The 19,359-nt window shown below is 45.0% G+C and overlaps 1 protein-coding gene across 1 annotated transcript in view; it reads right to left on the bottom strand.

The window, feature by feature from the left end:
• The window catches only part of HAO1 (hydroxyacid oxidase 1), a 44,293-nt gene that overhangs the window by 12,292 nt on the left and 12,642 nt on the right, over positions 1–19,359 (bottom strand). Inside the window, exon 3 of the mRNA XM_074947182.1 lies at positions 4,518–4,773. Within this exon, the coding sequence (XP_074803283.1) occupies positions 4,518–4,773 (256 nt within the window). The remainder of the gene's footprint in view (positions 1–4,517; positions 4,774–19,359) is intronic.

The following is a 19,359-nucleotide window of genomic DNA, read 5'->3' as shown; positions in this document are numbered from 1 at the left end:
TGTAGGTGTGCAACACAAGTCAACCCCTTCTGGGGTACACAGTCTAACAGGGCCTCTCACAGTGCCGTTAGCTATGTCTTTATCTGTAGCCCTGTCCCTGGGCTCAGTCCTTAATCAGTCCAACAGGGCCTAACCCAGTACCCTCAGTTGGTCTCTTTCGCCCTACCTCTGGGCTTGGTTCTCAACTGTCTCTCAGCCGATTCTGGGCTAGCTTTCAATACTCCCTGCTCTGTTATAGAGCAGTGCCCCCAGGACTCCCTCCCTGGAGACTCTTCGCTCGGTAGCAAGGTTCACTGGCCCCGGCTCTTCAGCTAAGCCACTAGTTCAGTCCCCTTCCAGGGGGTTATCAAAGTCCACAAATGCTGACCCTCTTTGGGGTCTTCAGCCAGCTCCCTGGGGCCTGTGTAAATTCCCCTTCTCCAGGGCTTTGGCCACTCCACCTGTGGCTGGTGGGGGGGGGGAGGGTACCTGCTGCTGGGCTCACCCACTACTCTGAGTCCCAACCCAGGGACCCTATAAAGAGTAGCCACCTGCTGCATCCCTTTTAATTCTGTGGCTAGTGTTCCCTGGGCCACTTCCCCACTGTCCCTTCACCTGTACCTTCACCCTTAGCTCAGGGATAAAGTCTTGCTTGAGCCCCTGCAGTCAGCAGGAGCATCTTCCTTGCTCCCCTGGTCCCTGCTGGCAGTGCTCTATCCAGTCCTGGAACTGCTGCAACCTGGAAAATGCAGCCAGGAGCATTTTCTCTGCTCCTCAGGCTCCAGCCAGCAACTGGTCTGATCTGTCCAGCAGCTGATTTTTATAGTAGCCTGATGGGCTCTGATTGACTACCCCTGCAGCCTCTCTCTAATTGGCTGCTTCCATGAAGCCACTCTAGGAAGCCTGGAGGAGTCACCTCCACTGCTCCTTTTCTGGAACGCGGTGTGGTAGGACTGCAAGGCCTCCAGCAGGGGACCTCAGATACACCCCATCATACACAGTTAGCAAAGGCACATATCCTAGCATTTAGGGTAGTATTCGATATCAACGAAAAAAATTGGCCAGTCATGTGTCTCATAGCTTGCATACAAAGGGCCTATACTACTGTCATTGCAGTCAATAACAACACTCCCCTTGCTTTCAAGGGAAGTAAGATCAGGCCCCAGTCCAACAGCAAGTCAGGAATAGAACCTATGAAGAGGAAGGATGGCCCAGTGGTTAGGACGGTGGCTTCAAATCCCTTCTCTGCCACAGGCTTCTTGTGTGACCTTGGACAAGTCACCAAGTCTCTCTGTGCCTCAGTTTCCCATCTGTACAATGGGGATAACATCATGACCCTGCCTCACAAGGATATTGTGAGGATAAATCCAGTAAAAATTGTGAGGAGCGCAGATACTATGGTAACCGGGCCCATATAAGTACCTAAAATAGATAGATGCTCATTCTGCTGGACCAGAGCTGCTCCTTTAGGGCCTAATCCAAAGCCCATTAAACACAAGTGATATCCTGATCTCATTGAAGTCAATGGCATAACGCCTGTTGACTTCAGTGCAGCCAGGATTTCTCACAGTGGATCTGGCCTAGGTATCTCTAAGAGTATGTCCATGCTACGAGCACTGCAGCTATAGCTACAGCACTGTAGTGTAGACAATGAGGCCACGTCTACACTACAGTGGCACTGCTATCGCACTGCAGCTGTGCCGCTGTATCACCGTAGTGTAGATGCTTCCTACCTCAACGGAAAGGGGTTTTTTTTTCCATCCATGTAGGTAATCCACATCCTAGAGGCGATAGCTAAGTCAATGGAAGAATTCTTCCCTCAACCTAGCTGCATATACAGTGTGGGTTCGGTCAACCTAAATATGTTGCCCAGGCCATTAAATGTCTCACAGCTCTGAGGGACACAGCTAGGCCCGCCTAAGGCTTTGTCTACATTAGCACATACGTTGGTCAGGGGTGTGAAAAAAACACACCCCTGACCAACATAAGTTTCACCGACAAAAGGGCCAGTGTGGACAGTGCTATGTCGGTGGTAGATGCACCACTTGTTGGGGGTGGTTTAATTATGCCGGGGGATAGCTCTCTCCCACCGGCATAGAGGGAGATCTTACAGCAGCACAGCTGCAGTGGTACAGCTGGGCCACTGTAAGGTCTGAAGTGTAGACATAGCCTAAGTTTTAGTTGTGGACCAAGCTTTAGTTAACCCACTTACATTTCAAGAGTTAGCTTGAAGCAAGAGGGATATTAAGGGGAATTTCCCCAGTTCAATCTTCATAGGCTGGCTCATCAGATGAGCTCACAAAGGCTTCATTAGCATTATAGTGGGAGTGGCAGCAATTGCTAACAATGAAGGTTGCTTAACAGTTTCCATTCAAACACCCCTTTTTACAGTTGTATGTAACTTTCTGAAATGTTTACCTTTGGGACTGAGGTAATTATTTTTTTATTGGACTAACTCCTCCCCTCTCCAGAAGTAGGTCCAATAAAAAATAACACCATGCCCAACTTGTCTCTATAGTATCCTGGGACCAGCATGGCTACAACAACATGAATATCTTTTGGACTGAAATTTTCCTTGCGTGGTCACTGCCTGAAAGTGAATATTTTTGGAAAGTTTGAGCAAATGAAGCTTCCACTGTTTTTTTAAGTAAGATGAAGAGGGGTGTGTCATGTATTTCTTGTACACAGTAGGTTGCAGGGCTACTACTAGCAGATCAGGCTCTTATACCAGATATGGACTGGCTACAAAGCTTCTTACACTGAGAGATATACCAGAGGTGTGTATTTCATAACCATCCTCTAATGCACTCCTGCTTATGGCTACACTAACTCAAGTAAGGGATGTTGCACATGGTGCCACCTAGTGGCTGAACAGTATTGTACAGTTTAGCATTCCAAAATGGTGAGGGGGATCACATTGGGTTTTGTTAAGCTCTATGCCTTGCATATGGGTATAGGAGGTTTCACAGTCCTGAAGCCTTGCAAAGCCTTGTGAAGATTCATCATTTCATTTGTCCAACAAGCACGACATTGAATCAGTTGATTCTAGTTTCCTTGTGAAACACAAAAGAAATCCATGGCACTTCATACCAGAACGTATACTGTTGTTACTTGGATTATGGTAACACCCAGAGATGCTAAGCGGTCCCTGCTGTGCTAGGAGCTGTATATACACCTAGTAAGAGATAGGCGCTGCTCCAAAATGCTCATTGTCTTAATAGACAAGAGACTTACCCAAGTCACCCAGTGGCAAAGCGAGCAATAGAACCAAGCTCTTCTGTGGCCCACTCGAATGCCCTATCTACCAAACAACTCTGCCTTTTCAGAAACTGGGCCCGTTCTCTGACGGCAGGAAGTTTCATTTTGCATTTCAATGAACAGTTCTAAGAACCAAGCAATTTTCACATGAAACCAGCTGGTTTCGCTTCTCTGTCCGTACCTAAAACTAGCTGAATTTCACCTGGTTTTAGGCTTTTATTGTGCCACTCTAATAGTAGCATTAGAAGAAAATGAGAAGGGAACAGTCTGCCTCCTCCCTCCCCTCTCCAAGTAAGATCCAGCTTTTCAGCACTTGGTTTGTGGGGTGGATAGGAAAAAACAGAACCATGGAGCCGATTTTAGCAATAACTGTTGTTTTTCTTGGACTCTGAAATGCAGATCAACGCTTGAATGAATGTTGTCTTACATACATTTCTGTGCACAATGGCACCTTGTTGTTACTCTGAAACTTTGTTGAAAGTCTGAAGCCAAGAAAAAGTTATCTGATAACTTGACAAAAGCATCATCCTGGAGAATTTCACCTATGGCTCTGAAACAAAAAGCTACATGGAAGTCTTGTTGTGTTTTCCATTTGAATTACGCTATTTCAGTGTTTAAAATAATTCTCTGGTTTTAGAAGGTTTTACAGGGTTAATTCAATGAAAAAGCAGATTTTCCCAAGTTGTGGAATTACCTTGATGACAAACTGTTTCAGAAATGTTCTACTCAGTCTGACCGCGCAGAGGCTCACAGGTAAGACTTGTTTCATTAGCAGTAAGTGACGCAGCAAACAGGAAGAGTTGGAGGAAACAGATCTTCGCTATGTGCACTGAGCTACTAGCGTTATGTGATGAGAGCCAGCAACCTGACTCAGCGTGGATTCCTCAGATCCCCTGGTGGCACCCTGAACATGGTGCCTCCTGAAACTGGATCCTCTTTCTCCAGTCGAACTCATTACACTGCAAGATCCAGATTGGTTTGTTTTTAATCAGGAGGAGTTCCCCTTCCCCCCTCCCCACCACTTGTAATACTTCCACTGATACACAAGTGTTGGTCTCAAGTACGCTCCTAGAGGTGGCAGGGGTGAGCACGACAGAGGAAGCTTGCTCAGCTCCTGAGTCATAAAGGAAAATGTGATGCACCTAACCTGGAAGAACCTGCCCTCCCCTCGCCCCGAAGGGAACGACCCAAAACAACATACAACACTGCAGGAGCAGCAGCAACAGGTGCATATGTCCTAGCTGAAAATGGGCTTTCCAGAGCAGCAGGCTGGTAAGTACCTGAGGTGCGGGGGGAGCTGGAATTTGTTTCGCACGTCGTCAAAGCGCTTGCCAAGGAGCGGCGTGTCCACCGTCACAAAGATTCCTTTGTAGCCTGCTCTCTCAGCACGCTGCACAAGCGACCTGGTGACCTCCCGGTCCTTGTAGATATAAAGCTGCAGCCAGTGAAGGCCATCAGGAGCCGCCTGGGCAACTTCTTCGATGGTGGAGGTGGCCCAGGAGCTGAGCATCATCCCTGTCCCCAGTGACCTGCAAGCTGAGGAGCAGAAGTTAGATTAGTGCCTGTTCTAAGTGTTGGACCCTTTTAGAGCTGGCTACTTGGCAGGAGTCACCAGGTTAAAACAGCAGTGAAGACACGGCGTCTCTGCTTCCAGTACAGGTTAGCAGCTCAAGTTAAAGCTTGTAGGGAAGTCTGGAGCGGGACTCAAAGCACCTAACCCAAGTTAAAGGCAGAGTAGCCATGTCTCCACTGCTGTTGTCACACAAATTAGCTCACTCGGGCTCAGAACACACCTTTTTTCCTGCAGTGAAGATATACCCTGAAAGTGGGCACACAAAGAGTAGGAGGTAAAAGAGAGGTTACTTGCCCAAGACCAAATAGCAGGTCAGTGGCAGAGCTGGGAATACAACCTAGGTCTCCTGCCTCCCAGTCTAGTTCCCTGTCTATTAGACCACATTGCCTCTTGAGCTTTTTCCTCCTCGAATTTAAATATCTTGTGGGTGAAAAATCCCTCCTGTGCAGAAAGTTAGCTATAGAGTTATGCATCATTTAAAAGCTCCACATAGGGGTTCAGTGGTGCCCAAGCTGTGTGCTAGCTCTCTGCTCAGAGGGGACTTCCACCCCAGGGTGCTTGACAAACCAACTAACCTCGCACAATCACATTTTATGACTCTAACAGGGCAATCTATCACAATGTAAAATAGAGGGAAACCCACCGTAAAGCTCTAAAATATCAGATAGAGCCTGCTTTTTTCTTGGTGCACTACAGTATACATATTTTTCATGTAAATGGACCTCTGTCCAAAAACCTCATCTCCATACTTTCCAGGCCCTAAAAAGTGGTCTTTATGACGACGTTTGATTAAATAAGGATTACAAATCTCTCAAAGTGCCATCTTATGAACAGTTTATTCAAACAAATTGGTTACACCCTCCCACAACCACTAGGTAGCCTTCAATCGGTGAAACAAGCATGCTTTGGTCTTCTGTCTTGCAAGTTTTGCTACTCCATGAAGCACAGGCAGAGGGAAGCGTAAATTACAGAATCCATGAAGCAGGATAAATATAGATATCAGACAGGCGTTTATGATAAAGCCCTGGCTGGGATGATTTAATTGGGGATTGGTCCTGCTTTGAGCAGGGGGTTGGACTAGATGACCTCCTGAGGTCCCTTCCAACCCTGATATTCTATGATTCTATGATGCATTAGAATCTACTAAGCATTTGTTTTTATTTATATTCTCCTTTGGCTTAACTCAGTAGAAGGACAAACGTATAAAGTGAACAGCAGCAGATGGGTCTCTTGCATTTGCACTGTCCCAGTGAGAGAAATGATAGACAAACATTTTTACTCCCTGGCCTGCCCAGAAAATTATAAAGTGCAAATCATTAATTATTTGAAAAACTTTGCCTCTGATTTTTTTCACAAATTAGCAGCAACCGGATAACAACTTCTGCCAATGGCTCCATTGCCCAGAATTACATGCTGAATAATTCTTGGTCTCAATGACAGGTGGTTCACAAAGCAATTCCTTGAAAATATTCAAAACTCAAACTGATTTGGTGGGACATGCAAGTAACACAGTACATTTCTGTCACCTGATTAGATGAGAATCATTTTAACAGTTCAGGGTCTGGTATGAATCCTCTCATATTTGAAATTCGCTTTCAGCAAATATTCCGCAATATGACCTTGAAACTCACCATGTCAACAAATATTCCTACCAAAAAACTTAATGACAATATTTGTGAAAAGAAATGTCTGTGCAACACTTTCATAATGTCTAAATTGAGCCATGATCTGGCCCAATGTGTAAGAAAGAATCCAGATTGATTTAAGGTCCTCGCTTGATTTCACATGACTGGCAATTCAAAGAAAAATCTTTTTACTCATGACCAAATCATGATGGAATCTCTCAGAAACCAGCAGCTTCTCAAGGTAGAACTCACTTTTGGCCCAGATCCAGCAAAGAACTGAAGCACACGCGTTAATTTGCCATGAATGGGACTGTACTCATGCTTAAATTTAGTTGCTTAAAAGTGTCATAATCAACAGTGCCTAAGCAGGCTAGGCTCATAAATACACAGACTTTAAGGGACCATCATGATAATGTAACCTGACCTTCTGCAAATTTCAGGCTAAACTGCCACACCCACCCATTCCTGTAATAGGCCCATAACCTCAGGCTGAGTTAACGAAGTCCTCAAATTTTGAGGTAAAGACGTCAAGGTGCAGACTCAACTGGGATCAATGGGAGTTAGGCACCTTAGTCACTTAGTTGACTTTCTATATTCCGCTATAAGTGTTTTGTGAAATCATGGCCTGTAAATGTTGGTAACTCAGCTACAGCAGACCTGAAATCTAATAATGGCAGAGAATGTAAATATTTTGCATTCAGATGTGTTTAGATAGTTATTTATTTTCTGTTAGGGCTTGTCTACACGGTGGGGTAATGTGCTCTATGGGGGTATGATTTCTCAAGCTCATTAACATGTTGCATATTAATTGGACCATATAGACTCTGCTAGCATGCTTTAATTAATTCTGCTTGAAACAATGCTACAGGTGAGTCGCATCATACGTGCATTTTATTTACGCGAATTCAACTATATGCGCTCGGCAAAAAAAAGAGACCTGTAAATAGTGCGGGCGATTCCGCCCACCATTCCACTCAGTGAGCGTGAGATGGGAGACATGAATCTGCTGTTCCCTCAGTCGGTCTCAGTTCCCGCGTGCCTCTCATAGTGTGAGCATCTCGCCGCGCTGAGTGTGATTCTAGTGTTTAAAGATACGTATTTTTCGTACAGCATGGCCCCTAAACGCAAGCCAACTACTTCATCTGGTGCTCAACCGAAGAAACAGCGATCTGTTCCAACGCTGGAGGAAAAACTGGCTGTGTTGGACTTATTGAGAGACGGTATGTCGGTCTCCAGCGTGGCGCGTAAATATGGCCGCAACAGATCTAGCATCCGTGCTATCAAGATTCGAGAGAGAGAAATTCGTCAAGCTGTGGCATCAAGTGCTCCAATAACTGCTAAGGTGACGAGCCAGGTGCGTGTAAGACTTTAGTGAAGACTGAAAAGGCATTAAACTTATGGCTGGAAGACATGAACCGTAAATGTGTGCCTATCGATGGCAACATGTTGTGGGAAAAGGCTCTTAGCCTCTACACGCTGTTCAAACCTCCCGCTGAAGAGGGACAGCCTTCTGCTGAGAAGGAATTCAAACCAGCCAAGGTTGGCTTAACAGTTTTAGGAACCGCTTCAACCTCAAAAACGTGCAGACTACTGGTGAAGCTGCATCTGCCAATGAAGAGGCAGCAAAAGCCTGCCCCGAACAATTAAAGAAAATCACAGAAGAAAAGGGCTCTCTTCCCGAACAAGTTTTTAATGCTGACGAGACTGGGCTCTTCTGGAAAAAAATGCCCAACCGCACTTACATTTCGAAATCAGAAAGACAAGCCCCTGGCTTCAAAGCAGCTACAGACCGTGTGACTGTGTTGTTTTGTGGCAATGCGGCTGGGCATTTAATAAAGCCGAGCTTGTTCTACAGGGCTGGAAATCCCCGTGCCCTAAAAGGCAAGAACAAAAGTCTCCTGCCTGTGTTCTGGCAATCAAATAAAAAGGCTTGGGTGACGGCAGCATTATGTCTGGATTGGTTCCACAAGTGTTTCATTCCGGAGGTCAAGCGGTACCTCGAAGAGAAAGGACTTGACTTTAAAGCGTTGCTGATCATAGAAAATGCTCCTGGCCACCCTGCGGCACTCCAGTTTGTGCATAATGACGTTGAAGTTGTCTTTCTCCCCCACAATACCACCTCCACCTCCATCCTCCAACCTCTCGACCAAGGCGTGATTCGCTGTTTCAAGGCCACGTACACCAGGCTTACGTCTCACGGATACGTAGCACTATGGATGCTGATCCCAATCTTAATGTGATGGAGTGCTGGAAGTCCTTCAACATTGCCGATTGCATCACTTATATTAAACAGGCAATGGATGCAATCAAGCCTGAAACAGTCAATGCATGTTGGCGAAACCGATGGAAGGCATGTGTGAATGATTTTAAGGGTTTCCCCGACCATTGACAAAGAAGTGAAACGCATTGTTCAGGTGACCAGGCAAGTGTGTGGTGATGGCTTCCTCAACATCCTTGAGGAAGAAATTGAAGAATTAACTGAGAGCCATAGAGAAACATTGACTAACGAAGAGTTAGAGGAACTGATAAAATCGTCTACAGAAGATGAAGATGATGACGACGACCAGGAAGAGCCAGCAAGTTGGAATCTTCATAAATTTGCTGCAGTGTTCCAAGCAGCAAAACACTTGAATGATTTAATTTCTGAATACGATCCCTCTATGGAACGAAGCCTCAAAATCACACGTAGTATTACAGACGATTTGAGACCGTATCAAGAAATGTTTGAGCAGCTCAAGAGACAACAGCGACAGTTGCCGATCACCATGTTTTTCAAGGAAAAACAACCAGCAGCAGATAAGCCTATGCAATCAACTTCTTGAGCTGAACCAGAGCCAACCACTTCGTCTACGACTCGTTCTCCATCACCCAAGCTCTCAGTCACCTCCGTCTCCTGGATTGACATCAAGCCCTGATCACCCCCTGTAATTACTCCCTGTAATTAAAAATACAGTACTGTAAAATCATATTTTGCATATGTAGTCTATTATATATTGTACATTACTGTATACATTATACATTTATACATATTACTGTATGGGGTTGTACAGTATACACAAAACCATGTACAGTATACTGTATTTCATTGGCGATTTAAAGGATTTTCAAGGGTAATTTTGACTATACACGATTTTCGCCTTACGTGCTGACTTTAGAACCTAACCCCCGCGTAAGATGCGACTCCACTGTACATTAAAGTGCACTTGGGAACTGAGTACAGGGGGAGCTGGAACACCAGCAGAGTCTACACGGGCCAATTAACGTGCAACACATTAGTGCACTTTAGAAATCACCCCCGCCCCATAAAGCGCATTATCCTACCATATAGACATGCCCTTAGTTATACCTCTGTAACCCTGGTGACATAAGTGTAACCGCAAATGAGTAAATGAACATAATCTACCCTATTTACATTCATGTATATTCTGTTAATAGCAAAAGATCTTGGATATTTTTAATAAACATTTCAGTTCAACTATATATATGGAAATGAATTGGAAAGACTGTGTTTACATCTGGATCCAGATTAGGTTTAGGTTAGGGTTTGAGTTCAAATTTGAATCCGGGCTCAATAGTGCCAAACTGGATTAAACAGAGCCAAATTCTCACAAAATTTCAGCCTCATCTGAACTATATATGGAAAAGTCAATGGCTGGAGTCTACAGTCTAGGGGAACTTGGGCCCTCCCTGCTCCACCAGGTTCCAACCCAGGGCCCAATGAAACAATCATTTGAAATGTGCGGCCAAGGGGGCAGGTGCCCTTATGCCTGCTCCCTGAGCCACTTCCTACTCCTGCTTCTGTTCCTCTGTTGGCATCCCCGGTTCGCCTCTGAGTCCCTCCTGGAGTCCTCCCTCTCTGTGCTCCAAAGGGCCTTCCTCTCTCAGTCACATCTTGTCATCATCAAAGGCCTGGGGCGCCTTGGCAGTGAGGCCGGGGCCCAGCTGCGTAGGGCCTTTGCGGATTCTTGGTAGGACCCTGCACCACACAACGGCTCCCCTGCTCCATCTGCCCTGTCTGAGCTGAGCTGCTCCCTTTTGAGCTCAGCCTCCACTGTGAGCCTGGCCAGCAGGGTGGCTGGGCAGGGCTTTCTGGGCCCAGAGCTGCTCTTTAACCTTTACCTCCCCAGTGTGGGGCTTGTCCAACCCATCGCACATGCATATTGGCCTGACCAGATGATCGCAATGGTCCCGTCAGGTTTGATAATCTAGCTGTTGCTGGAAATATGCACCCCATTCTAGTATTTTATTTTAGCAACAGTTTTATGATAGATGAAACTAGCTACTCCAGCAACTATATTTTACCCTTAAATTTCAGAATGTGCTTTTATTTGCTTAGTTATGCAAACGATTCCTGGATCCACAATAACTTGGGACACTCTTGTATTAGCAAGAGACGTTTGGACAGAGCTTACACATCAGATTAATTTTGCTATCCTGCCCACCCACTCTTGTTTTTCATTTACCTTTTACTTCTTGTCTTTTAGGCCTCAATCCTACTCTGGTTGACACATGTCTTTAACTAGATACATGTTGATTACTCCCATTAAAGTCAAATGGGCTACTCAAATTGCCCTAAAGTTGGGCACGCATGAAGGTCTTTTCAGGTTCAGACTGTAAATTTCAGACTGTAAATTCTGTAGGGCAGAGCCCTGTATGTTTATGCCTAGCACAAAGGGGCTCCGATCCAGTTGAGGCCTGTGAGAGGCCTTGGGACACTACCACAACATAAATGATAGATAATAATCAATTGTGATTCTGCTGGGGAATTCAATTTTAAAAATGGGATAAAGGGACAGATTAAAGCTTAATGAGCCCAGATCAACCAAGAAGTGGGGCCAAAACCCCACCAAGGAGCATGGTGAGAGGTAACACAGCATTTCTTAACCCTTTTCATACTAGCAGCCCACCTTCCCAGGTTCCTCCTCCCACCTAGACAGGTTCTACCTGGGATCCCACTCCCATTTAGCAGAATGGGCAAGATAGGTTGGTCAGGACCTCTAGGTTAAGACCCCTTGGGGAAGCATGTTTAAGGTTCCCTGGGGTTTGGCTTACATATTGTGACTCAGGTTGTTCATTGCCTTGTATGTTTCTTGGGAGGTTGACTAATTTTCTTTGTTTCTTGCAGGGAGGTTCTCCCATCATTTCCAGTCTTGGGGGATCCTTTGGAAAAGGCAACCTGAATTGCCAGTCAGACCCAAATCCATCACTAAAGATATCATCTCTAGGTCACAGGATAATGCATTATGTTGGTTCAGCATGATGCCTTTAGAACTTGGCAGTATTTATGGAGAGAAATAACCATGTTTTCCAAGTTGTTTGAAGTGCCTAAAGTTATTTGCTTGATGAAACACGGTTGGTCCCTGCAATGACTTGCTCAACAAAATACTCTGCGCCAGCTCTGCCTAAAATAATTTTGTTGACAAAATGAATTTTGTCATCTGTGCAGGAAGTCGTTATGGAGTGGGGAAAATATGCCATGATGAAGTATAAAATGGTTTCTGTTGATCTAAAAAAAAAAAACAGGGCGGTCATTCCGGAACATTTCCACAAATGTGCACCCTGAAGGCCGCGGGCTGCGTCAGCCTCTCCCATGGTTCTGTTTGCTGCAGGGGCTGTGATTAGCTCAGACCAGCCATTTTTGCCAGTGTTGACATTGTTTGTCAAACAAATGAAAATGACTCCATTGAGATTTTCCAGAAGTACGGCTGAAGAGCGGTGACCTAACGGGGAATGCGGCACCCAGATCTGCCAGTTGCAGTCGACTAAAAGTACTTAGGAGAAGTCTCACACACAAAAGCAGTGTAAGGTCTGTTCTCTCTACAAATGCTTAAGGAAATCACCTCCCCTCCTTCCCTACGAAATAGGGGAGTGCAGGGGGGAAACTTTGACCTTGGTTTCTAGCTGGTTAGTTTAAGTGCCAGATTATAGCCCAGCCATAAGTGACCCCCCAAGGAGCCTAAGCAGGTATAAGCAACTCACCGCCCCCTGCCTGTGCACAGCAGATGCAGGGGGAGAAAAAGAAATGCTGCACGATTGGCTCATCAACACCTCATGCAGGTGGGCAGAAAGAGATGAGCACGGGTGGAACCTTGGCTCGTCCCCACCTCACATACCTGTCCAGCTGAGCTGGTGGGGTGAGGAGCGGTTCATTATCTAGCAGTAGTCAGAATCACGGGGAGATGACTTACCCCCCCGTCTCAGGCTGATGCTCTGTATAGTGGAACTCAGTGAGCAAATCAGACGTAGTAACTATGCTTTTGAAAAACAAAGAGGCGGGCAAAGACTGCCCATTCTACAAACCGTACAACCTGTTGGGTTGGAAAGTCAGCATCATGCTGTCTCTTGGACTCCCATCCCGATGACGGTGTGCCTGCTGAATGGTGGCCAGCCACCCAAAGTAGACGTATTAATTAGGAGAGTTGCTACATCTCAAAGCTGGATTTATTGTGCCTGCAACCTGACCAACACCCCTCCCACATCCCTCACTGAGATTCAAATCAGGGCATCCTTAGTCCCCAGGCAACAGCTTCTCCAAGGAACTAACAGGGCATCCTTCTTCCGGCCGAGAGCCCCATGCAGGTGGGTGGTTCCTGAGACCCCTCACAACAGCCATTCTCCTGCTAGAAAGAGTACATTCTCACAATAGGAGAGGAATATGACATCTATTTTTTCTGTATATCTTACAGAGACTGCAAGGTTACAGAGTGTTGCATCTTCCAAGGGACTGGCCCAGATCCTCACCTGGTGTAAATCGCTGTAGCTCCATTGAAGCCATGTTGATTTACACCAACTGGCGATCGCCTGTGTGTGTTTCTGTAGTTAAAGGGGATACCGCACAGGCTTCCACAGGGGTAGAGGCTTATTTGACCACAAAATCCACTAATAACTAGCTTTTATATAGCACTTTTCATCACCAGATCTCAAAGCACTTAAAGGAGTAAGTATCATGCTTTTTCCTTTTCTGATTTAAAACTCAGGACAGTTAAACGTCAGATCATCTGTTAAGCTTGAAAATTTCAGGTGCACAAGAGTCAGGGCATTCCAAAATGAAGGCACATCAGACTATCACAACGCAACCCTTGCGGATAGTAGTTTGTATCGCTGTGCTGGATATACCAGTTAATGTATGCCTTAAAAGCGAGTCGGTCCTGGGCTCTGTGGTAATCAACTATGGAATGTCCTCAATTTTGTGCATTTTAAATCTCAGCCATAACACGGCGTTACCATGGTTGCATTTAACAGCATTATGGGTCGCAGTTTCCTCAGTAATGTCCTATCATTGTAACCGAGGCCAAAAACATCGAAACATGTTGTCAGCTGACCAGCCATTTCTAAGAAAACGGAGGGTGCGGGAAGCTCTGGTCTCTAATCACTACGATCTATTAAAGGTATTAGAGCTCCATCATGTGGAACACATCTGTATAACTGTAGAGATATATCAAAAGCCATTAACTCGCGAATAAATCCCCCAAGAAGCAATACATCTTTAAACCTGCTATAAATCTTCATCAAAGGAACCTGCTCTTACAGAGTTTCTGATTCAGGCTGACGGCTAAAGAGCAATGAAGGCTAGTCTGACTAGAAAGGCTACGATTGACTGAGTCCTGGAACGCTGTGGGGAGCTGCGCTGCAATTCACCTCAGCAGACCCTGTGTGCAGTGCCTCTAACCACTTTTTTCATATAGAACTCAATCCTCCAATAGGAACAGAACCAGACTCAAAGTTGCCCCTTCATAAGGAACAGACACTGGCATTTTTTGGATTCTAGCATGGGAGATGTAGCTAAATGTATAGTTTATGCATGCACCTTGCCCACACGGTGCTGGTATTTTACCTTGTTATCCCTTGCTTATAGCCTCGTTCATTATTTTCACATTACAAAAACTTAAAGGTACTGGCTGGTCCTCTTTCATGAACAGTTATTGCATGGCCTCTGAGATACACACCTGGTGCTCTCTGTAAGTCCATAGGGTTAGGCTGAGCTAGAGACAAACAGCCCAGAGTAAGGAGTAAGAAGTAGCTCCAAGCTGGACACTGAATACTGGTTAATGACCCTGGACTTTAGCTCTATATTACAGCTTTGTAGACTGTAAGCTCTTTGGAGCGGAGACCATCATTTACTATATATTTGTACAATGGGGCCCCAGCTTGGCTGACTCCTTGGCATGACCACAATATAAATGTGAACTGTTAATATGTGCTCGAAGGGTTAAATTCCTTGAGCAGGTGGCACTTTAATGGGGAAGCAAAGGCTCCTGAAATCCTACCAACAAAGGCATGGATTCTCGTAGCTGTACATAAACAGACCCACGACTGCCAGTAGAGGAGGCGTAATACCGGGGAGACAATCCATTAATCAGTGTTTGCATTTTTACAGACTTATTTGTGCTGAATTGTATTGACTGCTTTCACGTACCCTTCTGTGTGCAAGTATTCTAGCAAAGGACTTTACCAGGAGGAACGATCCCAGAAGCAGCTAATTGTCAGTGGCTATTGCAGAACATGTGGGCCAAGTAAACACTGAATTCACAATAAAACACCAGAAACCTGATTCTGAGGATTATGCTCCTCCAGTCAGGGAACAGAAACAATACCACAAGACTGGCATGTAAAATGAAAACAACTTAAAGGATGAATATCCATTACTCCCCTTGTAAGCTGCTTGCAAACAAGCTATCAGCCAAAAAATTATTCATAGAATGTGTTGGGAGGATAATTTTGAATAACAAATCTGAGGAAATTACCTGGGGATGTTGTGAAGGCCAAAACTATATCAGGGTTCAAAGAAAGAACTAGATAAGTTGGTGGAGGATAGGTCCATCAATGGCTATTAGCCAAGATGGTCAGGGATGCAACCTCATGGTCTGAGTGTCCTTAGCCTCTGTTTGCCAGAAGCTGGGAGTGAATGACAGGGGATGGATCACACTCAACGATTGCCGGTCCTGTTCATTCCCTCTGAAGCATCTGCTATTGGCCACTGTCGGAAGACAGAATACTGGGCTAGATGGACCTATTGGTCTGATGCACTATCACCGTTCTTATGAAATTGTGATCGGTTTGCAGCCAGTTCCCAACAAACAAAAAGGAGGCAAAATGCCTTTAATTAATTATTTGTTAAGAATCATTCAGCCAGCTCAAGGTATCATGAGTGATAACTAGAATGACTAGAGGCCTGGAAAACATGCCTTATAGTGAGACACTAAATTAGCTCAATCCATATAATTTATTGAGGAGCAGGTTAAGAGGTGATTTGCTCCAGCTCTGTAAGTACCTATATGGGGAAGAGACTTCTGGCAGTGGAGGGCTTTTTAGTCTAGCAAATGAAGGCATAGCAAGATACAGTGGTTGGAACCTGAAGCGAGAGACATTCAGACTAGAAATCGGCACACAAGGGACATGATGGATTCCCCATCACTCGGAGTCCAAGTCAAGACTGGGTGTCTTTCTAAAAGACATGCTATGGCCCAAGCAGAAGTCATGGGTTTGGGGCAGATCTTAATGGGTGAGGTTCTTTGGCTTGTTTTATACGAGGAGTCAGACTAGATGATCAGAATATTCCCTTCTGACCTTAAAATCTCTGAATCTATAAAGCATTATTTATATTACAGTTGATTCCAAACAGCATATGATGATGTGCAGACACCTCGAAAGTCATAGTCTTTGTCCCAGGAAGTTTACAAAAGAAAAACAGACAAAGGGTCAGAGAAAAGGATGCAACATAGAAGCAAAATTGATCCATAGATGATTGACACCCAGTGAGAATCTGCCAGAATCTCAAGGAGTTCTGCAGGGCTTCTATACAACCATCTGCACTTTGTAGCTCCGACAATACAAACACCTGTCATTTGCTCCTGTTTGCTTGCCATGTATTTAAGCTGATGGCACTTTTCCATGTTTATCTCTGCTGCAAACCATTGTTACCCTGAAGCGCCATCAGGTTGCAAGTGGCCCCCACAGATGTTCTTTTAAAGAAGAATGTTTCTAAATGAAAGGCCAAATTTTTCACAACTGGGTGCCTAAATAGAGGCAAGTAAATCAAAGTGACCTGCTCTTCAAAGGTGCTGGCTGTACACGGTTCTCATCTGAAGCCAGATGGAGACGCATGTGCTCAGTAGCTTTGAAGGCCACTTTGATTTAAGACCCTACACATTAAATTAGTGCCTGGCATTAGATCCCCGACGTTTGCAGCCGTTGGCCCATGTCACGGTTGAAATGGGATTCATTTGGTTCCAAAGAATATAATCGCTTCATGATTTGTCCCTTCTCTCTTTCACCGAGAAATAATGATGGCAGTGAGCATGCCATCGTTCATTCTGTGTCTCAGAGCGTGCCTATATCTGGAAGGAAAAGAAATAAAAATGGTAGACCAGGAAACTGGTGCAGCTCCATGGACTCCAGCAGATTTATACCTGCTGCAGAACTGGCTCAGGTGGCAATTCCTTTCCCACCAATACTCATCTTACCTGGCTGACTTTTTCAGGAACTGGAGCCAGAAAAGGAATTGTTGCTAATACGTAGTGCTAAGAACAATGGGATAGACCTTCGACGGCTCCTCCAGCGGAGCTACGCCGATAGACACCAGCTGAGGATCTGGCCCCTAATTCTAAAATAATTCTGTTATAGCTGAGCAAGGTGTTGTGGGCAGACGGGATTGTGTGAGTGTATGGAGGGCAGGGAAGAAACAACAGGTACATCTCCAGAGTTATGCATGTTTTAATTCCCTTTTACTGTAATGGGAAGTGCATGGCTAAATGCTAAAGTGCTCCAAAGGGCAACACAAGTAAAAAAAATTTAAAAATGAGATCTTGGCCACACTGAACTGATAAGTTCATCCCCTCATCCTTAAAACATACAAGAGAATATTTTAGCCTTGTTCCCATAAATGTAACAGCCTAGCCACAAACTACTGCTGAAGCATCCAGTTGAGCCTGAAAACCAGGCCCAAATTCTGCTCCCAATTCCTAAACCCACCAGGAATTGAGTTTTCTGTTCTGGTGTGGAGTTCTCCTCTCCACATATCAACAGTGGGAAGGACCAGCCCTCTGTGCCTAAAGCCCCTGCCTACCTCCCGTAGGTCAGGTCAGGCTTTGTAGCCTGCTAGTGTAATGGCAGTAGATGGTACCACCTGCAGCTGGTCAATGCTGTGTGCTGAGAAGCAGATAAGTGACTTGGCAAACCTCAGCAAGTGCCAAATCCTTCAGATGGATGTGCACTTGAGGAAGGTAGTAGGACCTCAAGGAAGGAAATGTCATCAGAAGGCAGAAGAGGTAAATCATGATTTAACCAATGGCAGATGGGAGAGAACAAACTGGAGAGAAAGCAATGGGAAACCACCCTCTGTACTTTCACCCATGAGAACTATAATAGCAGAACAAAGGTAAAGTAATCCATGGGTGGCACTAGACAGTGAGCTCCCCAAGCCAGAAGGTGTGGCAAATTATACTGGAGAAGAGGCTCCAGCCATCAATACAAGCTGTGGTTATGATGATGATGTACCAAATCCTTGCACCAAGGAAAAGAATGACTTGAACCTTCATAAATGAATCATCAGAGTAGGAACATGGAACGTGAGGAGTCTGTATGAAGGGAAGCTCATCATTGTGACCAAAGAATTGGAAAGATGTAGGACAGAAATATATGGAATCTCAGAGCTGCATTGGAAGGGTAGGGGGTCATTTCATGACAATGGATGGATACAAGTGTACTATTCAGGATCTGAGAAAATGGGCATGCATTTATGTCATCGGCGGAAACATCATAGTGTGTGCTTGGATAAAATCCAATCAGTGACAGAATCATTACAATTCACCTTAGAGAGTAGCCTGTCAACAAGTTGAGTATACAGGTTTATGCCCCTACAACAGCAGCTGATGACAATATGATTGATGGGTTCTGTGAACAACTTGAAGAGACACTCACTAAAACACAACATAAAGATACCATTGCTGTAATTAGGGACTTGAATACTAAAGTTGGAGCTGTAAGCTTTCATAAAATAGTAATGGGGGAAAATGGTCTGGGTTCACAAAATGAAAGATGAAGGTGTTTAGCTGAATTCTGTTCCTCTGCTCACTTGGTTATTACAAACACCATCTTCACCCAACAACCTAGATATTTATACATGAGAGTATATGCCAAAGAACCAAATCAACTATGTAATGATATAGCAATACTGAAGATCGAGTGTCCATTCAGCAAACACTGTCTTGAGTGCAGACTGTGGGTCAGACCATCAGCTGTTAGCTCCAAAAATCAAATTAAAACTTAAAAAGAAACGATGTTCAACAGAAGCAGTAGACGAATTCAGGTATCTGGGATCATACACACCAACCGAGGAGGCTGTCCCAAAGAAATCAGAAGACAAGGGATAGCTTGCTCAGCTATGGCCTCCTTTAAGAAAGTGTGGGAAACCTGTGGTATCTCGGAATATATGAAGGTGCAACTGGTGAAAAGGCTAATTTTTTTCCCCTAGCGATTTATGGATGTGAATCATGGGACATTAATGCTGCTGACATGAAGAAAATTGAAGCTTTTGAAATGTGGTGCTGTCAAAGACTCTTGCATATCTCCTGAATGGAAAAAAAAAGATGGATGCCTGTGTTAGAGATACTATTGGAGAGAAACAGACCCTGATGTCAGAAATCAGATGCAAATGGATGTAATTTGGTCACATTAGACGATGGAAATAACCTTCAGAAAGTTACTGTGGAAGGAATGGTGGAGAGTCATTGCAGATGGACACCTGCTGCTGTTGCAGGGACACAGCAACAGAGTGTCTGAGCTTGGGACAAGGGGACAGGCCCAGGGAGCAGCTGGTCTGTATGTCCACGGTGCGCTTGTAATGCACTGCACAGAGAATAGCCATAGCCCAAAGGAAAGGGGTGCCCCGATGGGTGGCTGGGGGAGTGATGCTGAAGCGGCACG

The sequence above is a fragment of the Natator depressus genome, chromosome 3 (genome assembly GCF_965152275.1).
Source record: "Natator depressus isolate rNatDep1 chromosome 3, rNatDep2.hap1, whole genome shotgun sequence".
In the NCBI taxonomy this organism is placed as follows: domain Eukaryota; kingdom Metazoa; phylum Chordata; order Testudines; family Cheloniidae; genus Natator; species Natator depressus.
Note: the sequence above shows the minus strand (reverse complement) of the source record. Positions and strands in the feature narration are given on the sequence as shown.